This window comes from Netta rufina, assembly GCF_964035555.1.
Source record: "Netta rufina genome assembly, chromosome: 6".
NCBI classification, from domain to species: domain Eukaryota; kingdom Metazoa; phylum Chordata; class Aves; order Anseriformes; family Anatidae; genus Netta; species Netta rufina.
This window is the reverse complement of record NC_140129.1, coordinates 10,765,120-10,787,258: the sequence shown is the minus strand read 5'-3', so window position 1 is coordinate 10,787,258 and position 22,139 is coordinate 10,765,120. Positions and strand designations below refer to the sequence as shown.

Sequence of the window (22,139 nt, the reverse complement as noted above, 5' to 3'; positions counted from 1 at the left end):
TGTTGTGTAGTTTTGTTTGTTTGTTTTTGTATGTGTGAGCCATCACATTGAGAAGGTTAATGACCAAGTGTTACTGGGACTATTTGCAAGTGAGATACTAGTTGGTATGTTCATGGTACAAATTGGTAGCAACTGCTTACCTCAGGCATAATAGCTGATGTATTACGTGGCAGAATTCACTGAGAGGCAACTGACAGAAGCAGCACCACAGCCATTATCTGGAGGATCTTCATCATCCACTTACATTCCCAGATGGTTTAAAAGAAAAAAAGAAAACAAAGCAGTTTGACTATTATTTTTTTTTTTTAATGTGGCTCAATGAACTTGATATATATGTTAAATTTTCAAAATCTTTGCCTCCTCTGTCCTTAAGACCTAACATTACCAAATAACCAGCGGTCAAGACAAGGATTACACAAGAAGATATTTTTAAAACCACAAAAAACGCTAGTTACAAGTATCATAGCAAAACAACTGCACTGAGAAAAGAGCTTAACAGCTCTGTGAGGCCAGAGCTGTATGCCCAAATAATGACAAACTGTTTAAGCATTTTGGCAAAAATAAGTAAGTTACTGAAATTATTCTATTCACTGCTGTGGTATATGTCCATAGAGCTAGTGGATACGTTTTTCCTGAGACTATCCCTTACCTCATGCTAAAATGTTTCTTCTGTTAAAGTTTGCTCCACATTTTACAGTTTTGGAGCTTAAATCCATAAAATAACGATCCTAAATATGAATTTATTGAGGTGAATTCCCAGCTGTGTGTATAGCTGGTTTGAAAATGATTCATTTTACTTCATAATACTTGGTTTTTACCTCATAATACTTGTTTGTGCTGGTGACAGCAATGTTTCATCACAACACCATTCTCTACTTCTTTAACAGGGAGTGTAGGGATAGGACAAGAATAGTTTTAAATGGAAAGAGGGGAGGTTCAGATTAGATTTCAGAAGAAATTATGTACTATGGGGGTGGCGAGGCCCTGTCCCAGGCTGCCCCGAGGAGCTGTGGGTGCCCCATCCCTGGCAGTGCCCAAGGCCAGGCTGGATGGGGCCTGCTCTGCTCGAGGGGTGGCACCGGGGGGGCTTTGAGGTCCCTCCCACCCCAAATCATTCTGTGATTTGTAACTTACCTAAAGCAGATTAGATATTTATTACAGAATCCCAGAACGGATGAGGTTGGGTGGGCCCTCTGAAGATCACCTAGTCCAACACCCTGCCAAGCAGTGTCACCCAGAGCACATTGTGCAGGGTGGCATCCAGCTGGGTTTGAGTATCTCCAGAGAAGGAGACTCCACAACATCCCTGCAGTGTGCTGTCACCTCACAGCAAAGAACCGTGCAGTTATTACTGCTCTAGGTGTTTCTGAGTGAGAACGGTGGCGTTTTCAACACTCCTCTTTCTTTTACTGGCACCATGAACAAGTTTTCAGAGCGATTTTACACCCTTCATGACACATAGAACCCCAGAACCATTTGGGGAATGGGCTTAAGTTGGGCCAGGGGAGTTTTAGGTTGGATGTTAGGAAGAACTTCTTTACCGAAAGGGTTGTTAGACATTGGAACAGGCTGCCCAGGGAAGTGGTGGAGTCACCATCCCTGGAGGTCTTTGCAAGACATTTAGATGTAGAGCTTAGGGATATGGTTTAGTGGGGACTGCTAGCGTTAGGGCAGAGGTTGGACTCGATGATCTTGAGGTCTCTTCCAACCTAGAAATTCTGTGATTCTGTGATTCTGTGATTCTGTGATTAAGGTTGGGAAAGCCCTCCGAGACCACCTGCTCCACCCTGCCACCAATGTCACCACTATACTGGGAGGGGTGGGGGGGGCTTTCAGGACGGCGCCCCGCGGACTACATTTCCCAGCGCGCCCGGCGGCGGGCACGGCCGTGTGACGCAGGGGAGGGGGGCACGGCCTGCGTGTGCGTGAGGGAGGCAGAGGAGAAAGACGGGGGGCGGAGGGGAGGAGGAGGAGGAGTAGGGGGGGGGGCAGCCCGGTCCCGGGGCGCGCGCGGAGCCGTTAGGACCGTTACGGCCGTTGGGAGCGTTGAGGGCGCTGAGGCGAAGGGAGAAGGAGATAAAGGGGAGAGGGAGAGGGACGAGGGGAGCCGGCCGCAGGCTGCCGGCGGGACCGGCCGCCGCCACGGAGCTGAGGGAGCGGGGCCGGCGGCCGGTCCGCAGCTGGCAGGGGGCCGCCGCCTCGCCCTGCCCCGCCGCCATGCAGTGAGGGCGGCCCCGGCGCTGCCCCCCCGGCCCGGTCCCTCTGTGGCGAGGCGCTGCCGGGGAGCGGGGGGGGGCCCGGCGGGGCGGGGAGAGGGGACGGGGACGGCGACGGCGACGAAGAGGAGGAGGAGGAGGAGGAGGAGGAGGAGGAGGGGAGCGGCCGCACCATGAACTACCAGCAGCAGCTGGCCAACTCGGCAGCCATCCGCGCCGAGATCCAGCGCTTCGAGTCGGTGCACCCCAACATCTACTCCATCTACGAGCTGCTGGAGCGCCTGGAGGAGCCCGTGCTGCAGAGCCAGATCCGCGAGCATGTCATCGCCATCGAAGGTGAGCCTCTGCCCCCCCCCCCTCCCCCGACGGCTGGACCCCGGACCCCGTGGGGGTTGTTTTTTTTTGGGGGGGGGGGGGTCGGTGCTGCTCTGAGAAGTTGCTCTGCTGGTGTGCAGGCTGAGCAGCGTCCTGCGAGCAGCGGGGTGAGGTGAGAAGGACGATGCCTGCCTCGGAAGGGCTTGAGAAAAAGCGATATTTGCTGTTCCGTACAGCTCCCACCGAGACACTGCGTGCACGGGCTCCGTTTCGGTGTTTTATCGAGTAAACAAGATGCACAAGTGGATCACGGGGCAGCACTCTGTGCAATAGTGTAAAAAAAAAACAACAACAAACAAACCCACGGGTTCGATAGCAAGATGGAGTTAAGTCTTCTAAGCTTAGATTTATAGGTATCTGTCCTCAAAGCAGTGCTACAGATGCACGTCCTAAGCAGTTCAAGAGTGCAAAACGAGAAAAAAATCACGCTGGGAACTCTGTAGATATTTTTCTTAGCTACCACTGGAGTTAAAAAGAGCAAACAGCATTGGCTAAGAATGTGTCTTTAAGAAGAAATCTTTAAGTTATTTTGCCTAGTCGTTTAAAGCCTTGTGTTGTGTGCTTTTGCCATTGAATTAGTCTGCCGCTGTTTTGGAAGGGATTCAAGCAAGCAGAGTATGATGTATAGCATCTGAAATAGAGAGCTGGTTACAGCCATCGGGTTTTGATGGCCTCTCTCCTCCTTAAAGCATATGTCTTAAACAAAGTAACTGGGATTGTGACTTCAAAAGCTAACTGATTCATCTGACTGGAGCCGTGTGGCTTGAGCGAACGGGCAATGTGGCATTAAACAGGGTACCATCAACATTTTAGGGGGAGGGGGCAATAATCCTTGTTAGTGTCCTGCATAGCAAGCCGGGGAGCCTGGCAGCGCCTGTCACGTATTGAAGAAGGCAGTTTGATGAGCAGACTTGGCTGGGGACTGAGTATGCGGTGGAGGTTTCTGCGTGTTGCCTATTGTACTTGTCACTTGTTGAGATGATGATGAGTGGCTGTCAGCTTCTGCGCCCCTCCTGGGAGTCCTTCCATTTGCTCTCCTCTTTCACGGAAGAGATGGAAACTTAAAATACGTTGTGGGAAGGGGACACAGGCACCACTGTTCCTTTTGCAGTACTGCTGGTGTTTGGATTTCTGTGGGATAGATGATGTCCTTCAGGGGGGAAAAAGAAGATATATATTTAGTGGTAATTAATGCATGTCTATGTGGTTCTAAATGTCATGTTTCTTGATGCTTAGTGATGCAGCCAAGCTTGTGCAGAAGTGGGAGGAGGATGTGAAGTGTTCTATGTAGTTATCTCGCTAGCATGTGACTCGCATTTGTCTTGTCAAGTATTAATGGCTTGTTACCTAACTGGAGCTCCGTTCCCTTGTCACTCACAAAGGCTCTAAAAACAAAACAGCAGCCTGCAAATGTCTTTCAAAAGCAAAGCTGATGAGTAAAATTTTCGGAGACAGTTTGCTGTCTAACTTGTGTTGGACACTGAGTCATGCAACCAGCACATCTGATTCATGGGAAAGATTTGTCTAGAAAAAGTGCCTATTTTAGGTAATTTTTCATTTGAAGGGCTCTTGGAGTACATGTAACCCTGAATTTTACATATATGCAATTTTTAGTAACAACAGCAAAAAGAAGAAAGGCTAAGAAAATTCACCTCACTCCTGGGTTACAACTGCACCAGGTTGTGTATTTTGGTAAACCTCCTTTGACTATTTTTCTGTAAAATTAGCTCCTAGCTTTACATGGTAACTCCTTACTGCATGTTTGAGGGTCTCATCTGTTTTGCTGCTGTTGCAGTCTCGGAAGTCCTTACTGAGCTGAGTTGAGTGTCGTAATGATAGCTCCCTAACTCACATGAAGCCTTTTGAGTTCAAGGTATTCAGCTTTTTTTTTTTACTGATAGCGAGGAATTGTGGTGTTGGCATGTGGCTGAGATGAGAAAATATTAAGTAACTTTGTGCTGAAATAGTTTTTTCCAGTGGAAAAAGAAACCATACCCTTTAAAGAAAAGAATGTAGTCTCGTTAGTTCAGGCTGCTCTAAACCATAACTCCAACCAGCATGTGCGCCTTGATCAGCTCCGATAATTCATACTTGCTCAAGAGAGGTTTTTATGGATCTGGAGGAGAACACACTTGGAATCTAAAGCAGTTTGAGACTCAATTCAGCAAAGTTACACTATTAATTATTCTCAGAATTTCTTTTTTGTTATAGATGTCACTGACTTAGTCTACTTTTTTTTTTTTTTTTTTTTTTTTAAGGATTTTATTGGCAGTGTAAACTACTTTCTAGGCTTTGAGCTCTGTTAGAGGAGTGCCTGGGCACACTTGCTGGATCAATGACCGTTTCAATAATGTGAAATGAAGCTGGTCTTCCAGCAGCAACGATTCCTCGTATTCAAGGGCAGGAGTTGTATCTAGTCCTAAGAGAGCAACTGCTGACTGCTAATTGTGTCCTGAATTGACGCTTTGATTTGATTTTTTTTTTTTTTTTCCAGAGACGTCTTTCCTTGTGTTGTCCTGAGTTTGGTGTGATAATTGCTAAAACATTTGTGTGATATTGGTTTGTTAGCTTTTCTACACAGGATGAAAGTGCTAAGAGCTGGTTACTTTCAGGTTCATGCATTTCACAGTTGCAGAGTTAAAATTGGAAAATTGAACAGAAGTATGGGTTTTGTTATGAAATTCATAAGTAGCCAAGGAACTTGAGGTGCTGTTACCAGTTCTGTGGCTCATGAGCTGAGCTCCACCAGTAGAGGCATCAGTACTTGATGAGCATTCAGCGGTTCTTGTATCAAATATGTAGAGTACTTACCAACAGAGAGAAGGAAACACAAGTAGACTTCAGCAGTCTTTAAACTGCTGGAAACACCTTAGGTTTTCGAGACATGATGCTCTCGAGGTGTGAATGTGGTTATGTAAGGGTAGGTAACAGCTGGATGTATCGGTTCCCTTTTCTCTTGTCCAGAATGAGGCCAGTGCTGTGTTGCTATAAAATCTGAAGAATGATGCAAAACCAAAGAAAGGGAGTCAAGCAATCTGAAAATTTCATTTCTAATCCCTCTTGAAATAATTTTAAAACAACTAAACAGGGTCAATGTCGTCTTCTTGGCTGATAGTCCATAAAAATTCTTTTGCTAGTGTACTTCACTTGGTACTAACAGGCACTAATGCAGCAGGCGTTGAGCATCTGAAATAGTTTGCTATCCTTTTACGCAGTGGCAAGCCTGTCAAAACACTCTGCTTCAACATGGGCTTTGAGCAGATTTTTGTAACTATGGGGAAGACAAGAAGTATCTTCAATCCTTTGCTAATAAAACAAAGCCTAACAACCACACTTAAGATACTGGCTTCAGTGTGCCCTGACAGTGATTTGAAAATCTCTGTGGTCTGTGGTTTTTTTTGAGGGTTTTTGGAGGTTGCTGCTTTGAATCTTACAGATGCTATACCAAACAGTGCTCGGCTATGAAGAGCTGTGCTCCAGAGCATCTTGTGATTTCTATTTTAATCTTTCTGTTAAAGAAGAAGGAAAAAAGAAGGCATTTCAAAATTGTTTTGTGAATGCTAGTTTGGGTTTTGAAATTATGATTAACTATTTCCTTTCAGTCTTGGGACTTCAGAAGTCATCTCAAGCTTACAGAAGAGACGAGATCTGTGTACTTGGAAATAACATGTTCAGGGCAGTGCAGAGATCCTGGTGCATTGGGGAGTGGGTACTAGAACGGGTGGGTTCTTTATTTTTTTTCTTCAGTCACTTTGAAATACATTTCTTGATAATAAAGAAGCCCAGGGTTGAGTGAAGGCTCTTGAAGTGCAGGTTAAGGGCACCTGTCATTGCTGTGGGTCTCCAGCTGTGTTTTGTTCCCTGCCATGGCCCTTCTTTCCTTGGAGCCCTCTGCTTCATGACTCCTTAAGTGGTGGTACTGAGGTTCTCTGTCTCACAGGAGCTATGTTCGCTTCTGGGGTTGAGATAACAACTGTATTTTAACACATATTGAGACTGAGCAATGAGACAAACTGGGTTTATGTACAGTTTAAAAAAAAATCTGCTGTGCGATATGAGACTACAGGCAGAAATGACAAGGATGCCAGCGATGATCTTGTTTTGTCTCCCTGTTCTGGAAGGGAGGCTGCAGCGAGGAGCTGTGGGTATCTTAGTGACAATGGACAGGATGTGAGCAAGAAGTCTCAGGTTGTGCCGGGGAGGTTTAGATTAGATGTGGGAACGGATTTTGTCACTGGCAGGGCGATGGAGCACTGGAAGGTGCTGCCCGGGGGTGGCAGAGTCCCCATCCCGGGAGGTGTTTGGGACATGGGACTTAGGAATGGGGCTTGGTGGTGGGACCCAGTGGGTTAGCCTGGTGTTTGGACTCGATGACCTTGAAAGTCTTTTCCAACCTATGATTGTTTGTTGAAAATAGGGGATTTGTCCTTAACGTGCCTGTTTGTGATGAGGCAGGGCTGAATCGTTGCGGTGAAGTAGACGCTCCTTGATAATGTACCGGGAGCTCGTGGGAGGCTGCCAAGGCTGTCCTGCAATCAGCTTGTGCTGAGAGTGATATCAAAGCTGCAACTTGAAAACGATTATAGCCACTCTGAAAGCTGAATACCGGGCACCCCTTTTACTTAGCTCTTTGGTTGAAACAGACTTAGGAGATCAAGCATCTGTGGATCTCCCTGCAAGCAAATATTTAAGTCAAGCAACTGGGAAGGAGAGTTTGGGAGTACATGTATGTTGTAGTATTTAAATAAGTCAAAGGAATGATGGTGTAGTTCAGATATTTAAGTGTAAATGAGCAAAGCTGAAGAAACTAGTATTGATGAGACAGTGGCATCTTGAAACCTTAGTACTACTCACCCTATTCAAGCTGTCTTACTGCTGTGTTTTTTTAAACTGTGGTTCAGTCTATGGGATTTGTAGCTTTATCGCTACAGCTGATACTCCAAACGCAACAAACAATGATGCAAATCCATTTCGTATGGGTGCCAAAATGCTTTAAAATGGTTTTGGAGGCTGATTATGACATCTTAGCATGCAAAACAAGGCTGCTTTTTGCTCACTTCGCTTTTCAGGTCTGCAAAATAAATAATTTAAGATGTAGTAATTCGTCTGGCAGGAGTCTGTAGTCTTGCACTGAATTTTACTTTGAGGAAAACTTTTAGAGGCAGTGCATGGGGAACAGTTTTGTAGCATGGCCATCTTGTTTCAGATTTGTGGGAGAGAGGGCAACAATAGAGCATGCCAGGAATGTGCTTTTTTTGTGTGTTTTGTTCTGGGGGATTCAATTCATGTGGTTCAGTCAGATGTAGGGAATCCAGTCAATCGGCACCTTGAATATCGTGCTCAGTTCGGGGCCCCTCACTACAGGAAGATGTAGAGATGATCAAATGAGGATGCTGGGAAGGGCCTGGAAACAAGGCTGAGCGGCGGCTGAGGGAGCCGGGGCTGCTTCATCTGGGGAGAAGGATGCGAAGGGGAGGCGTCGCGGCTCCCTACAGATGCTGAGAGGAGGCTGTGGCCTGGCGGTGCCCGTCTCTTCCCTCAGGTGGTGAGGAGATGGTCTCAAATGTTGCAATGGGCAGCCCGGGGCAGTGGTGGAGTCCCTGTCCTGGGAGGTATTTCCAAGCCGTGTGGATGTGGTGGCTGGACTGGCTGCTGGAGGTTTTTTCCAACCTAGGTGATCCCGTGAGTCTGTTACCCAGGCTGTGAGGTAGCTGCTCTCTGGCTGTGAACTCTACTGTGTGAAGCAAGGGGGTTGAGCCTTGCAGCAAGTGATAAAAACTGTGAAAATACCATGTATTCCATTAATTCCCAAATACTTATGGGGTATACTTAAAAGTAGCCCGTCAGACTACAGTATACAATGGGAAAAAAAAGCATACTTCTCTGGAGAATGGTGGAGTTTGGGAATGGTGCCAGGCAGATGAGGAGTGCCTCCACAGACCTCAGGAGTACTTCACTCTCTGCTGCATCACAACTGGGAACTTGTTTTGTCCTTACCGATGAGAAGGGTAAATGGCGCTGTTGGTATTTAAGATAACGCGAGTGCAAAATAACGTAGTAGCTGAAATAGAGAATTCATTTGCATCTTAACTGTGTGACCTTTTGCTTACAGCGCCTTTAAAGCTTCGTTTCTGCAATTGTTGCTTTTTGTGTTAAGGTTACCCTTTCTGACTTTGATACATGCAGCTTTCTACCATTTGTGGAAAAAATCAAAAATGGTTTCATACAGTCAGTGAAAATTGCAGGGGATAAAGTTCCCCTATTCTGAACAAGGAAACATTGCTTTAAATGTTTTTGGTAATCCTAACCTCCGTGAAAATAGGAGATTTGTCTTCTGTAATATTAGTTTTTGTCCTTGACCAGCTTCAAGGACTGCTTGTGCTTCATGTTACCCGTACTGATGGGGAGCTACGCTAAGCTTCTCTTTTGTGCTCTGGCTTGTCTTTATACCATGCGATAATCGAGCAAGGACTGCCGGATATGGATGGGCTGCAGGATGTTGCTTGCTTGTTTTAAGGACTCCTGGGAATCAGGCACCATCAGGACTTAAATATGGCTTTGTGGAGAGAGACATCTCCGCATGGAGCCCTGTGGCGAGGGTGTGCAAGTGTTGCTGCCTGGGTGGAGGCAGGAGTACTGGGGGCCTTGGGACAAAGACCCCAAAGGGTCTGGGACCAAGTTGGAGCAGGGGGCAGTGACACAGATCCTGCAGCTGTCCCTCTACCCCCTGACTTCAGCAGCCCTTTGCACTGCAGGGCTTACCGTGGTGCTGAGGCTTCCTGGGAGGCTGCAGCTGGCTGCAGACCCCTGAGCACCAGGCAGCACTGCTGGGCTGGGCGGGTGCCGCAGCCCTGGCACAGGCTGCCCAGAGCCTGGGGGGGCTCCTCCTTGGGGAGCTTCAGGAGGCGCCGGGACCTGGGGCTGGGCACCCTGTCTGAGCTGAGGCGGGATGGAGGAGGTGAAGCAGTTTCACTGAAGAGTTCCTCCCCGGGGGCAGCACTCTGCACCTCTCCTGGCTGGGCTTCCCCAAGCTCCTGCCAGCCCAGCTCTGCGGCCTGTCCCCCTGGGGGTGGCTGCATGGCCCTCTGCTGCCTTGGCTGCTCCACGTTGTCTGCGAACATGCTGCAGGTATGCTCTGCCCTGTCATCCGGGGCATTCATTAAGATGTTAGATGGGATCGGAGCCAATATTGACCTTTGGGGTGCACAGCTGGTTACTGGCCTCTGTGGTGGCAAAATTGTTAATATTTGAGAGCAAGAGGTCTGGCTTATCCTAACTAAAAGAACATTCCTTTGAGCTCAAAGCCAACAGTCTGTGGTTTTCCCAGCTCCCTGCTTCTGAGCTAAGACAATACTGGGTGTGCCACTCCTGTGGGCTCCACCAGGAGCCATCTCTCCCTGTCCTGTTATCACTGATTGATTCCCTAGACTTGTGGCAGTTAGCAAGCTTCTTAAGGAGTGCATCCCTCCCAGGGATGCATACCTGTCCTTGTTAACACCAAGATGATTGTTTTTCCTCACCTCTCTCTCCAATCACTTGGCAGAGAACAGGAGAGCAGAGGATGAGATGGAAAAGACAGCATTTACATGCAGTGAAGGGAGAGGGTTCAAGGGTGTTCATGAACTCCCCAGCATGAGGGTAGAGGGTGGCAAATAGTTTTTCGAGTGACAAGATTAAATTTCTTTTAAAAGGTTGTTATAAAGTCAAGAGTATTTCAGTTCCCTGTGTCTATATATCTGGAATGGCTTTTCAGGAACTTTTTAGTCATCTGTACAGCTTTTGATCCAAATTTGCAACTAACGTGTGCTTCTGTTTCATTTAGATAAGGTTATAAATACTGCAGGAATTTTGTGATTAACCCTAGAAATTAGGTAACGATGTGGTCTCGCTGTGGCGTGCTCAGGCAGCTGTGGAAATATGTCCTCAAAGAAAGTTCCACCTTGTGATTACAAATGCAAGAGGAAGCAGGCATTGTTTGGATTCCCTCGTTCCTAGTTCATCCATTGTGGTGCAGCTGACGGCTCCAAATCTTCCTGGAAGTGTTTAGTGTTTCTTTCAGAAAGAAGATGGAAGCAGATGCATTATTTAACTGGTCTATACACATCCAATCTCATTAATGCTATTTCAGGGTTCTGACTAACATCATCTTTGGAGGCTGTGCAATGCCACAGATGAAGGGCTATTGAGATGACAGTGCGTTTCCAACTCAGTGAGCGGCTTGGCTTTCTTTTCCCCCCCTGTTGCTTCAGTGAGCCACTTGAAGAAGCAAGCACAAAAATACAGGGTTGATGTGACCGAGGTGTATAATTTTTGTGTCTCGTGTAGCAGCTTTATTTGCTTACATACTTGGGCAATGAATGTAAGCCTAATGATTAGACAACTATTTTATTTGCTAATTTCCCTTTCTGTGCTTAAGGAAATAAATACAGGCAAGCAAAGTGACTCTTGCGAATGCTGTAATTGAGTCCGTGGCTTTAGCTGTATTGCAGTACATCTGTGGCCTTTTTATTTGTTTACTTATGAGAAACTTCAGACTTTTATTAGTTTTTATCTTTTTTGTTTCATTTTGAGGGAATTGAAGGGCCATTTATAGCCTAGATGAGAGCAATTGGACATAATTTAATATGAAACCTGGAGGAAAATTCTCCTGAACTTGAATTTGGTAGTGTTTACAGTTTCTATTAAGCTAAAGCTGCAGATGATGTTCTTCCTGTTAGTAATTTTTCTATGAATTTATACCCCTATGTCTGTACTTCAGAACCAGAACTAAATGTGGGCTGGCAGTGTGCCCAGGTGTCCTAGAAGGCCAGTGGCATCCTGGCCTCCATCAGAAGTAACGTGGCCAGTGGGGCAGGGGAAGTGATCATCACCTTGTATGCAGCAGTGGTGAGCCTGGGGTCAGGGGTCTTGGTCTCTCCCCTCAGGCAACAAGTGATAGGACACGATGTGATGGCCACAAGTTGCATCAGGAAGGTTTAGGTTGGGCATTAGGAAGAATTTCTTCATGGAGAAGGAGATCGGGCACTGGAACGGGCTGCCTGGGGAAGTTGTGGAGTCACCATCCATGGCGGTGTTTAAGAGACGTGAGGACGTGGCACTGAGGGATGTGGTTTGGTGGTGGGAGGTGTTAGGTCAGGTTGATGGATGGACATTGTGATCTTGCAGGTCTTTTCCAACCACATGACTCTGATTCTACGTTTTTCAGTAGCAGAACCAGGAGGACACAGCAAGATGGGCACTACTGCAGGATATTTTAGCGTCCTGTAACCAGTAGTGTGAGAATGTGCAATTTCTATTATTTCACTACTTCACTTAGCATGCTCAGAAAAGCCAGGAAGCCTGTCTTTTAGGTATCACAGCAACTGTGTTCTCTAGGGGAAATGTGCTAAAAGCATGCCACTGGCTGCCAAGGCAGCAGTCATTTAAATGTATCCCACTTAACTTTGCAAATGTTTGTGTATCAGAGTTAACTAATTGTGAACCAAAAGCAAGGCTTTTTGCATCACTTGGTCAATAACCCAAGAAAGATTTCCTGTTTTTAATCCAGCAGTGAATTTCCCCAGAGATACCAGCCGGACTCAGGAAAACACACCCAAACCAGAGATGTGGGGAAAAGGAGAGAGACGTTGAAGGCTGTGTATGGATTGATAAAGCACACAGTTGAAATAAATCTCCAAATGGTCCCTCATTTTCTCTGTTTTCTAGAGTGTCACTGCCAGAATTAGTCATTTGGTGAACCTACTTAAAGTGGTTTGAAGCTTTATAATCATTTTAATGTCACGGAGACAAAGATCCAGTCGTCTAGGCAGCCTTCCTGTGGCAGCTGTCCTAACACTACAGCTCGGTGAAGAGAGGGTGCCAACTATAGCAGTCATGACCTGCAGCATTTCTGGTTACGAGCTTGCCCTGCTAAATTATCTGTATTGCTTTCAAAATGTTGAGCTACCTGCACGGGATACAGAAGTTAAATTTTCTTATGGATTGTATAGAAAGCATTGTTGCGTAATATTGGACTCTAAATTTATCTGAACTACAAAGAAACAAGCCTTTGGTTTTATTACCTTGCTCTCCGCCTGTGAGATGAGATTACAGTATAATGGGGAAAAAGCATTCAAGAGTGTTCAACCCTTCCTGAATTGAAAGGAAGAAGCTTTCTTGGGTTTCTTTGCAGAGTACTTGAGAGACAAGATTTGTACGTGGGTGTTTGGAAGGATATAGTAAGAACTGAGAAACTGGAATTGATGGAAAATAGAGCATGAGGACAGCAAGGAAGGCAAGGGAATGACAAGCATAGCACGGCAAGTGCTGAAGCAATTGTGGCGTGGGTCATTTGCTGGAGTTTAGATGCCTGCATGATGAAAGATGTGTGTGTCACCTGGTACGTACACGTATGGCTTCCACTGCTGCAGCTGCAATCTTCTGTTCTGCATGCTTAATGCTTTCCTCTTGAGCAGTGTAACTGATGATACCAAGACTGATTCAGTTTGTAAGTTAGATACAAAGAGGCGTTTCGGTTATCAGCTCCAAGCGGCTGCCTTCTGGGAAGCCTATTTTTAATGCCGTGGGATTATCCTGACACAAGGGATAGATGCTCAGCTCCTCCCAGCACTTGTCCTGAAGGGTAGATGGATCTAACTGGAGACTTGATGCTGTCAGTGAGATATAAAATGTTCTAAAAAGGTAGTGAGTGACTATCCCTGGAGATGATCCTGGCTGATTTTCGCTGTTAAAATGAGGGCTTGGCTGTTTTCACATTTCCGTTCTTAGAATCATAAGAATGAAAAGAACTCAAAACCTATTGTAGAGAGGGAAGGAACAAAATCTGAAAACCAAGCTGTTAGACGTTTTGAAGGTGTACAAAGGAGTAGTTGAGCTGACATTTAATATTGCTTTCTCTTCTTTTTAAGCCTAATCTGATGAATGAGTTATAGGCTTTAGTGTCTAAATGCTTCATGATAAGATGAGATAACCAATGCTTCTGTCATAGTAAGCTGTTACGGTCTTCGTAGTGCTCATGATCATCTGTAGCACTGGCAGGCTTTTATGATCAGGCACAGGTGGAGTGCTCTTGGAAAAAACACAGCTAGGGCCTAGAAAGTGGTAGCTGAAAGTCAGAGACCTGCTGTCACTGCTGTTCAAGGTGCCAGCTCTCAGGTTCTTCAGAGAAAGATGGACTGTGTGCATCTCATTTGGATAACTTTTTGTTATCTAATTGTTAGAAATAGAACAAGAACAGTAGCTTGGAAAATGGTAATAGATGTGGGCATTGGATAGTGAAAAAAGCAGTTAGTAATCATTTTGTTGCTAATTGCATGGTCCCTGTTTTTGGCTAGAAGGTGTTACAGGCTGTGTTGCCAAGGGTACGTGTGTCAGCTAGGAGAAAAACAACCTACTATATAACAGCAATGAAGGAAAATAATGTTCCTTTCCTTGTGTGAATATAAAATCAGTGATGTAGTAGAGGTTTGTTTTCCATGTTTTTAAGCCTTTATAAAGTATTTGCATAATTTCAGGTTTTCAAGTATTTTTTTTTATTTTTTTTTTGGTATCATGAATAATGTTGAGTAACGGTGCTCCTAGTCCTCCTTCAAAATGTGTTCCTTCTGGAAAATTCATTTTAGGTTGTTGTTTGAGGTTGGAGTCGAAAGACTTCTGTGGGTCTCTGGGCAAACTTCTGCTCCGTTTGCACAGGATGTTGACAGTGGTGGGTAGCAGCTTTGTATTACATGAAGTTGTTAAAACTGACAGTGCTGCTGATATGCTCCAAACATCAAAGCCAATAGCTGGAGCCTTATTGCATTTCCAACTCTTCCATAGTCATTGATCATCTTCCTATGGCAATCCAGCGGCTCCAACATAAATCTGTAGGTTGGAGTTCAGTAAGAGAAGGCAGGCAGAAATAGAAGCAAGTTGTGCAAAGCTAGTCCTGTGCCCTGTCGGTAATGCATCCGTTTCCTTGCTTTCCTAATGCAGAAGGAGACTTTGATTTTAACCTGTGTTAGCTGGCCTTTTGAAGTATCTCGCTGTTGTGGGACTGCAGCGTTTAATAGTGTTCAGATGTATAACGGTGTTAGCTTCTGGATGGGGCTAAAGACGGAAAGGAGGTGTGGTAATCCTCTGGGGCCAGCAAGGTGGAGGCACGAGCATTGACAGCTGGCACCTGCCTTGGTAATGCTGAATGTGGTTGAAACCAGGATTTTAGCTGAAGTCAGGAAACCCAGATGACTCTTTTTTCGGGGCATTATGCATGTATAAAAAGACAGTACTTCTCAGGGAATATTTTGCTAACTGGAACATCTTGCTTCCTGCATAATAGAGTGAACTCAGTTAGAGGATTGCTGGTTTGATTTATTATGCTAATTGATGAGGTAGTTGATGTGAACTGCATGTACTTATTACTCACTTGCCAGCAAACTCCAAATTATCTCAGAAAAGCTTTTAAAATGGAGCATTGCATGTTTTTTAAACCTGGTCAGTGTACAAATACAAGCAAGCCAGAAGCCACCAGCTGTTCCTAAGTGCTCAGTCGAAGTGTGACACATTTTAGTCACTGGAATGTTTCAGGGAAAGTGAAGTGGCTCGAATGTAGTCTCATACTTGCTCTTCACAGTATTTAAGCAATCCTGGAAGATTTTATTTTTTTTTTTACTTCTTCAACTGGATTGTTACTGTTATCTGTGTAGTAAAAATAAGATATGTGAAACTTCAGTGGGGATTTTTGATAATAAAAGATCTGATGTACCATTTGAATTTGTATTCAGGCATACGTACCAGTCAGTGCAGCAGAAATCCCAGTTTCATAGGAATAAAACGGGGGGTAACTCATGCAGTGGTGTTGAGGTACTATGAACATGCTGACAGTTGTCTGCCTGGTAAAGGAAGTGTTCATTAGGTATTCTACTTCTTGGGCAAACATTCAGCTGAAATGCAGGATGGAAAGGTTTTGTATTTCTGGGCTGATAGGGGAAATGTTAATGTTAGATTATGGAATGCAGGAGGGCTGAAGGGATGGCTTATGGACATCTACATGAAGAAAAATCTGCTCGAGGAGAGCGCTGTGGTAGCCGATTTTTTAGTTTGAAGAGCTGTGTGGGCTGCTGTCTGCACGAATGGGGTAGCTGGGCAGAGCCTCCTTCCTGCTGGACTGTAGCTCTGTCAGGTGCTGCGTGCATTGTGTTAGCTGAAAATTCCTGACCGACTGCGGTTTGACAAAACATCCATCCATCTACCTTGAACTTGATATTCCAAAGTGATTTAGACACGTGAATGAATTCAGAGCTTCCTGATTTGTAAGGCTTGCTGTGGGGGCAGGCCAGTAGGTGTTGAAGTGAAACTACAGAAAGCTGAAAGAGGCAGTCAGCTGGGAGGGGAAAATACACTGAGGAACTGGTGGTGGGCTGGGACTTGAATGTAGACTGTCAACAGCAAAGTACCTTGGTGACCTAAAAAGTACTAGTATGTCCCTTTAGGGATTGCCTGATATTAGATAGTGACATGCTATAAAAATTAAAGTACAAGTATATATCCCTTGGTTTGCTAACTAGGTCAGGCCAATAGTGTTTTTTTTCCTCCTTTCAGACACTGGGAGATAAATGGGAAAAATCAATTTTGTCAGTGTTTGTAAAGCACCTGGAGCAGCAAGGTAGCCTACAGGTGTTCTCAGAATTTTTTTTGGAAATTACTATGTAAATAAGGTGGCTTGCTCAGAATGAGCCAGCTGCTTGTTAGTAACTTGCATATGGATATCATCATCTTGGAAGGAAGCGGCACCAAAACAAGGCCTCCTAAATGCTGTCTGGGAGTCTGTAACTTCAGTGAAAGGTGCTGCCAGGGGAACCTGTGTTGTCCAGTGGTGACACACTTCTTCTGGATCATTAATAACGTGCGGCAATTTTTCTGTACTTCTTGTAACTGTCCTCTGCTTAGCAGATGGGGATATTGCGTACTGGGTACGGGGTGATACCGGATGAATGCAGGGTACCCTGCTGTCCTGTGATGACAAGCTAGGTAAGTCAGGTACTGAGAAACAGATCCAATCACAGATGGGATTAGTTTTTTTTTAAACAGGATCAGTGAAGTAGTGATATTAAAAAACAAACAAAAAACAAACAAACAAGAACACATTACAAACAGGTATGAGCACAGCTATATAAATCTGTAGGGTTCTCCCTGACTTGTATATCTTTATTTAGATATATTTAATTATAATCAGGAAGTGGCTCCAGCTGATATTTTACTTGCTGTAATAAGTCAGAGGTACCCAAACCAGCTTGTTCCACAATTTGCTTTAAAGGATTTGGTGACAGCCTTTAAAAAAAAAAAAAAAAAAAGCACTGAGTGCAGTAGTGTGTTAGAGAAAGCAGTGCCTTAGAAAAGTCGCTTGTTTCCCATGATCTACGTGGTGGTTGCATATGTGATGTGGAGGTGTGTGCATTTATTTGAGTACTGAAGCTGACACAAAACTGGTTCACTTAGATGGAAACGTTAGTGCCAGTGCAGAGGCCTCAGTGCAGGTGGGGGATCGGTCAGGGTCTAAGTAGAGGCTGGGGTTAGTCTGTTGGCATTTCTTGCTGTCAGTGCCACTAACACTTGACCTAACTGGAGCGAAGTTAGTTCAGGTGTGCGGAGAAACCGCTGTAGTTGTAGTATGATTCATTTTGAGCTGCGCTTCCCTGGTAATTCTGGAACAATTGCTTTATGAAAGACAGTAAGTAACCCAAATATGAACTGTCTTTACTCTGCCAGCATCAGTCTCGTTTCCCTCCATTAACTTGTTAAGTCAATAACAAGCCAGTTCTTATCTAGGGATGTCAGCAGAACGAGGGGATGGTTATTGACCTCAGCAGAACATATTGCCCAGACAGTGATTAAGATAAAGGTTTCTCTGGGTATAGTGTATGGAGAAAACTACAAGATGCCACAAAAACCCTCCGAGATCTCATAACTCTTAAGGGAAAACAAATGGATGAGGTCAGTATGAGACAACTGTATTAGGCTTAGTCTTCTCAGAAAGGAGAACTACTAGAAACCAGGGTGCTGACAAAAATGAGATTCAAAATCCTAACGTGGAGTGGGAGAGAAAATGCAGGGTTTATTTTTTAATCATATCAGCTTGACAGCAGGTAAGTCCTATGAAGCTATAAAAAATAATTTTAATGGGTAAGACAGCTGTATGTACTTGAAGTATGGGATAGTTACTGGTTTCCTGTTTCAAATAAATCTTTTTGTTTTGTATTTTTCTTGAAGCAGGATAAACAAACCATGGAAGTGTAGTTCACTGGGATATAGAGGCTTTGGTGTCTGTCTCAAGCAAATGGTTCAGGTGATTGCAGGATGCTGACTTGTACAAATAAAGAAGCAAAATCCTCATAATGCTTAAAGACCAGCAGCTGGTCTTGGGAGACTTCAAGGTAAAAAGTAAAATGACAGAACTTGACAGAATTCCTAAGAATTCTGGAGCAGCCCTTTGATCTGTTTTGAATACGTTAAGGGCTTTGGCTCTGATCTGGTTCTGCTTCTGGTCTCCATCGGTGTGTATCCATGCCAAATTTAAGAGTGACTTTGGTATTTCAATGTTTATATACTGTATCATAATGAGCATCTGATTTAAAAGCAAAGATTTTTAATGATAAGTTGACTGTGGCACTTGTTTAATTTGTGCCTTTCAGGAAAGTTATGAATTCACAGTTAATGCGCTATGGCTTTTAAGCACAACTTCTGCAAAAGAACAGTGCTTTAATTTATGTTGTACTCAAGTGAAATGTGACAAGGGAATATTTGTAAGAAGGATTATATAAAGTACCTCGCTAATGACAAATTGTGATACGTTTGAAATGAGATTCATAATCAAATGTATTTCTGATCCTACTTAGTGAAGAACATTAGCCCAAGCAGGAGTCAAGCAGTAACTCTGTTTCCAGCTTCTGTAGAATGGCAGCCCCTGACCAAGGCGGATTTCACATGGCTCTCCCTCCCATGCAGCTTTACTGTGAAGATGCTGGCGATCCTGTGCTGCTTGTCCTCTGTCCTGTGTGCTGCCTCTTGTAAGCCCCCCGCTAGCTGGAAGAAGGCAATAAGTGCTGGGGCTTCACCCAGGCCACCTGCTTGCCTGTGGGGTCCGTGTGGGGTCAGGGCTCATGGGCAGGTTGATTGGTGGAGGCCAGCTGGGGCTGAGCAACACTGAGCATTTCCAGTGCCCTTCTGCTAGCAACTTTGATTTGAGAGCAAAAGTCCAGAAAACAAGCTGAAAGTGGGTGAAGGACTCAAAACTTGTTAAGAGGAGTTCTCATCTTATTTAAAAGACACCATATATATATTTGTGTGTATATATACGTGTGATGTGTTTTATCCAATGGCTAAGTTGACTTGCATAAAAAGAGAAGCTGTTTTAACTTGTGCTCTGTTTGCTCTGTAAGAAGTTGAAGCTTTTTGTTGAGAAAAGTATACAGTATTTGCTGCCATGTTGTAACATGCAGCTGAATGCTGACCTTACAAAAATAATGTTTTGAGCCAGTGAGGCCTGTATTACAACTATTAGTTACTACTGTACTATCAGAGCCTTTTGAAAGAATTTAAGCTTTTTTATTTTCAAAAAAAAAAAAAGAGTAATGTCTCTTCAGGTTCCTCAGGCAAGCTGAATCTGTAGTTTGGGGCTGTATTTCTGTGCTCCTTTTTCTTGGAATTATTGCAACCTCCATTCATGTTGAACTAAAATGGAGGTGGTGTGCCTCAATTCCCAGTTCAATTTTAGCTGAAAAGAATACCAAGAACGTGAAAAGGTTTGGGTAAAGTTGAGCAACGACTCAAAAGGAGAAGAATCCTTCCATCCCACCAGCTCCGTCTCACAGGTTCCTACCCTTCCTAAACCAGATGGGCGTACAAGTGAGTAATTGTTTTACTGGAATAGCAAGCTCAATAAGCTTGCATAAAACTTAGGTGAGCTCCAGAGCTGTTGCCGGAAGGGGTGTGTGTCTGGGACAGCTTGTTAGGGTGCCAGAGGGCTGCTGGATCTGTTCAGTGGATTGTTGGCCTCCATCCAAGCCTTGTTTTTCCTTAAGCAACAGGGGCAGGTAGCTGGATGCTGCACAGAAGCCATCGCAATGGAGCTGATCAATAGGCTCCAAAATAACTTGGATGCTGCTAAGGAGATAACAAATGTGGGTTCCCTTTGTCTGCAGCTGATCGTGAGCATGTGGAACCTGAGTTGCTCGCATAATTAACGGTCTAAGGTTTCAATTTATATTGCCAAAGGGCTAATATGTATCATCCTTGTGATTGTTCTTTCATTTGCATAATGTGCAAATTAAAATACCGCTAGAGTTGTAATGCATATAAGTCATGCAGCTAAGCACAATTTTTCTTTCAGCAAGAAGAAATTTATCATTCCAAAAAGTGCTAAAAATGATAAAACACACTTACCTTTGCTCTATGTTTAGGATTTTGAGCTGAGCACAAGGAGACATAGTTGCAATTATTGTTAACTTGTATGTGTGTTACTTTCATAAGTATTCCTTAATATTTGTAAATAGTACCAAAAGGAAGTCTTGTCTTCAGTACTTCTGAGACAATAATTTTAACTTTTTAATGTAACTCTTGACAATCTGACACTGTTCCTTTTTTGGTGGATGCCCAAGTTGTTTGTCAGGGACTTGTGAGCTGGGAACGTGCACCTTTAAAAGATGGGGAGTATGAGAAGGGCAGTTGCTGCAAGCTTGACAAATGCTGTAGTTAAGAACAAAGGTTTTCTAAAACTTGGTAAATATGTACTAGGCTTGAATGAAATAAAGTGAGCACATTTCTGAAGTCAAATTGTTGTCTTAAAATACTACTGTTTGTTGTTGACTATTTTGTTCATTATAATGTGAGTCATCTTTTGCGTAATGGGCAACTGCGCTAATTTGTGGATGTGAAAATAATTGCAGTGCTTACGGGAACAGCTGTTGGCCAAAGCTTTCAGTTGTTACGCTCTGAATGACAGCTTTTCAGAAAATGCTTGCTTATCCCAAAGTATGAGAGTGATCCAGTACCACATACGTTTCTCTTGGTCTCTCTTCTACCTCGTCTGTTTGTGCTGTGAAACCAGACTGCCCTGGAACTGCTGCCTGCGACAAGTTAGTGCTGGAGGCCATGGAGTGTTGTAGAGGAGATCTCTGCCACGCTTACCAGGAAATGTTACTGAATGAGAAAACAAGCTAAGGGCCCACCGTAGGTCAGCCTCCTCTTGTTGATGTTATACTTCATTTTTCCTAGTTGTCCTGGTAATGAAAGGTTTTGGAGATGTCACATCAAGTCATGACAACAATATTGACCTTCTTCATGTTTATTCAGAACAAATAAGAAATTGTCAGGCTTCAGTCCAGTCTAGCTTCCCTTGTCAAATCTGACTCCTTACAGACCAGATACCTGCTCTGAAAGTAAGGCAGCAGGGGAGTTCTGGTGTTCTTGCTGGCATCAGACTGTGCTTTGTAACACAGTGATTGCAGCTGTGACGGTGATGATGCAGCAGAGGATAGCTGAAGTCACTACAGGACTTACCGACTTTGCAGAAGGCTTGTTTAATTTTCTTGATAGCAACCTAGGTTTTCTATGCTACTGGGAGTACCACATCATTTTATTTATTGGATTATTTCTGAGTCCATTCCAAAGCTGTGTGCTTTAGCAGTGTGAAGCTGTGTGCTGCTGTCCCATGGTGGATGCACAGCTGTGCATGGAAGATACGATCTTGCTGTCAAGGGTCAAGAACAGTTCAGTGATACAGAAACAGGTGCTGTCTGCTTGGCTTCCATGTGGCATTGATAAGAGCGAGCTCTGTGAATCAACGCCAAGTAGTCCTTTGGATTTAATCAGCTCTTGGAGAGCCTGAGCCTGGTGTGCTTTTTGTTGTGGGAAGAATGAAGAGAAGTTGTACGTGACAGAGAAGTACCTGCAGAAGAGGAACTGGCTGCCTGTGTAGGGACCAGGTATGGTGTGCTCAGGTTACTTTCAGGAAGCCTTGTAAATGGGATCATTTTCCTCATGACGTGTGCTGAAGTGCAAACAGTTCTGGCTTAAGCGTGACCGTGGTGGCAGTGTGAGGAGGGCAGGCAAGGCAGGATGCCGTCCTCTGAGCCAGCGCTGCTGCCTGTGGCTGCACTCGGCTGCCTCTGGCAGGGCTCTGCTGCAACTTAAAGTCACTTTTAAGGTGACCACAAAGAAATTAGTGACATGCTCTGCTCATTCCTAGAAGTATTTAGCAAAGTAGTTGGTCTGATGCCCATCTGTGTTAGCAATGGACAGAAAAAGAAACCTCTTCTGGCAGAGGAACTGCATTCAGAACTGGAACCCTGGCTTGGGTTTGTTTCTGGACTTGGCAGGTTGGGTGGGATGTGGTGACCGGTGACAGCCGCTTGTCTGCAGACTGAATTACAGCACGATGGGAGCTGAGCAGGCCTTCCTGTGCGAAGCTGTAACCTTCACAACATTGTTTAGAAAGCCAGCGCCTATGAATACAGGTCTGCATACAGGGCACGTATGCAGATCAGAGACAGCGATCAATCTTACCGTGCTGCT

General features: G+C 44.6%; 1 protein-coding gene across 2 annotated transcripts in view; it reads left to right on the top strand.

The window, feature by feature from the left end:
• Positions 1-2,389: 2,389 nt before the first annotated feature.
• The window catches only part of AGAP1 (ArfGAP with GTPase domain, ankyrin repeat and PH domain 1), a gene marked incomplete at its 5' end in the record, with an annotated part of 347,082 nt that continues 327,332 nt past the window's right edge, over positions 2,390-22,139 (top strand). For both annotated transcript variants that reach the window (XM_084288890.1, XM_084288889.1), the window contains one exon: positions 2,390-2,552. In XM_084288890.1, the coding sequence (XP_084145016.1) occupies positions 2,390-2,552 (163 nt within the window). The remainder of the gene's footprint in view (positions 2,553-22,139) is intronic.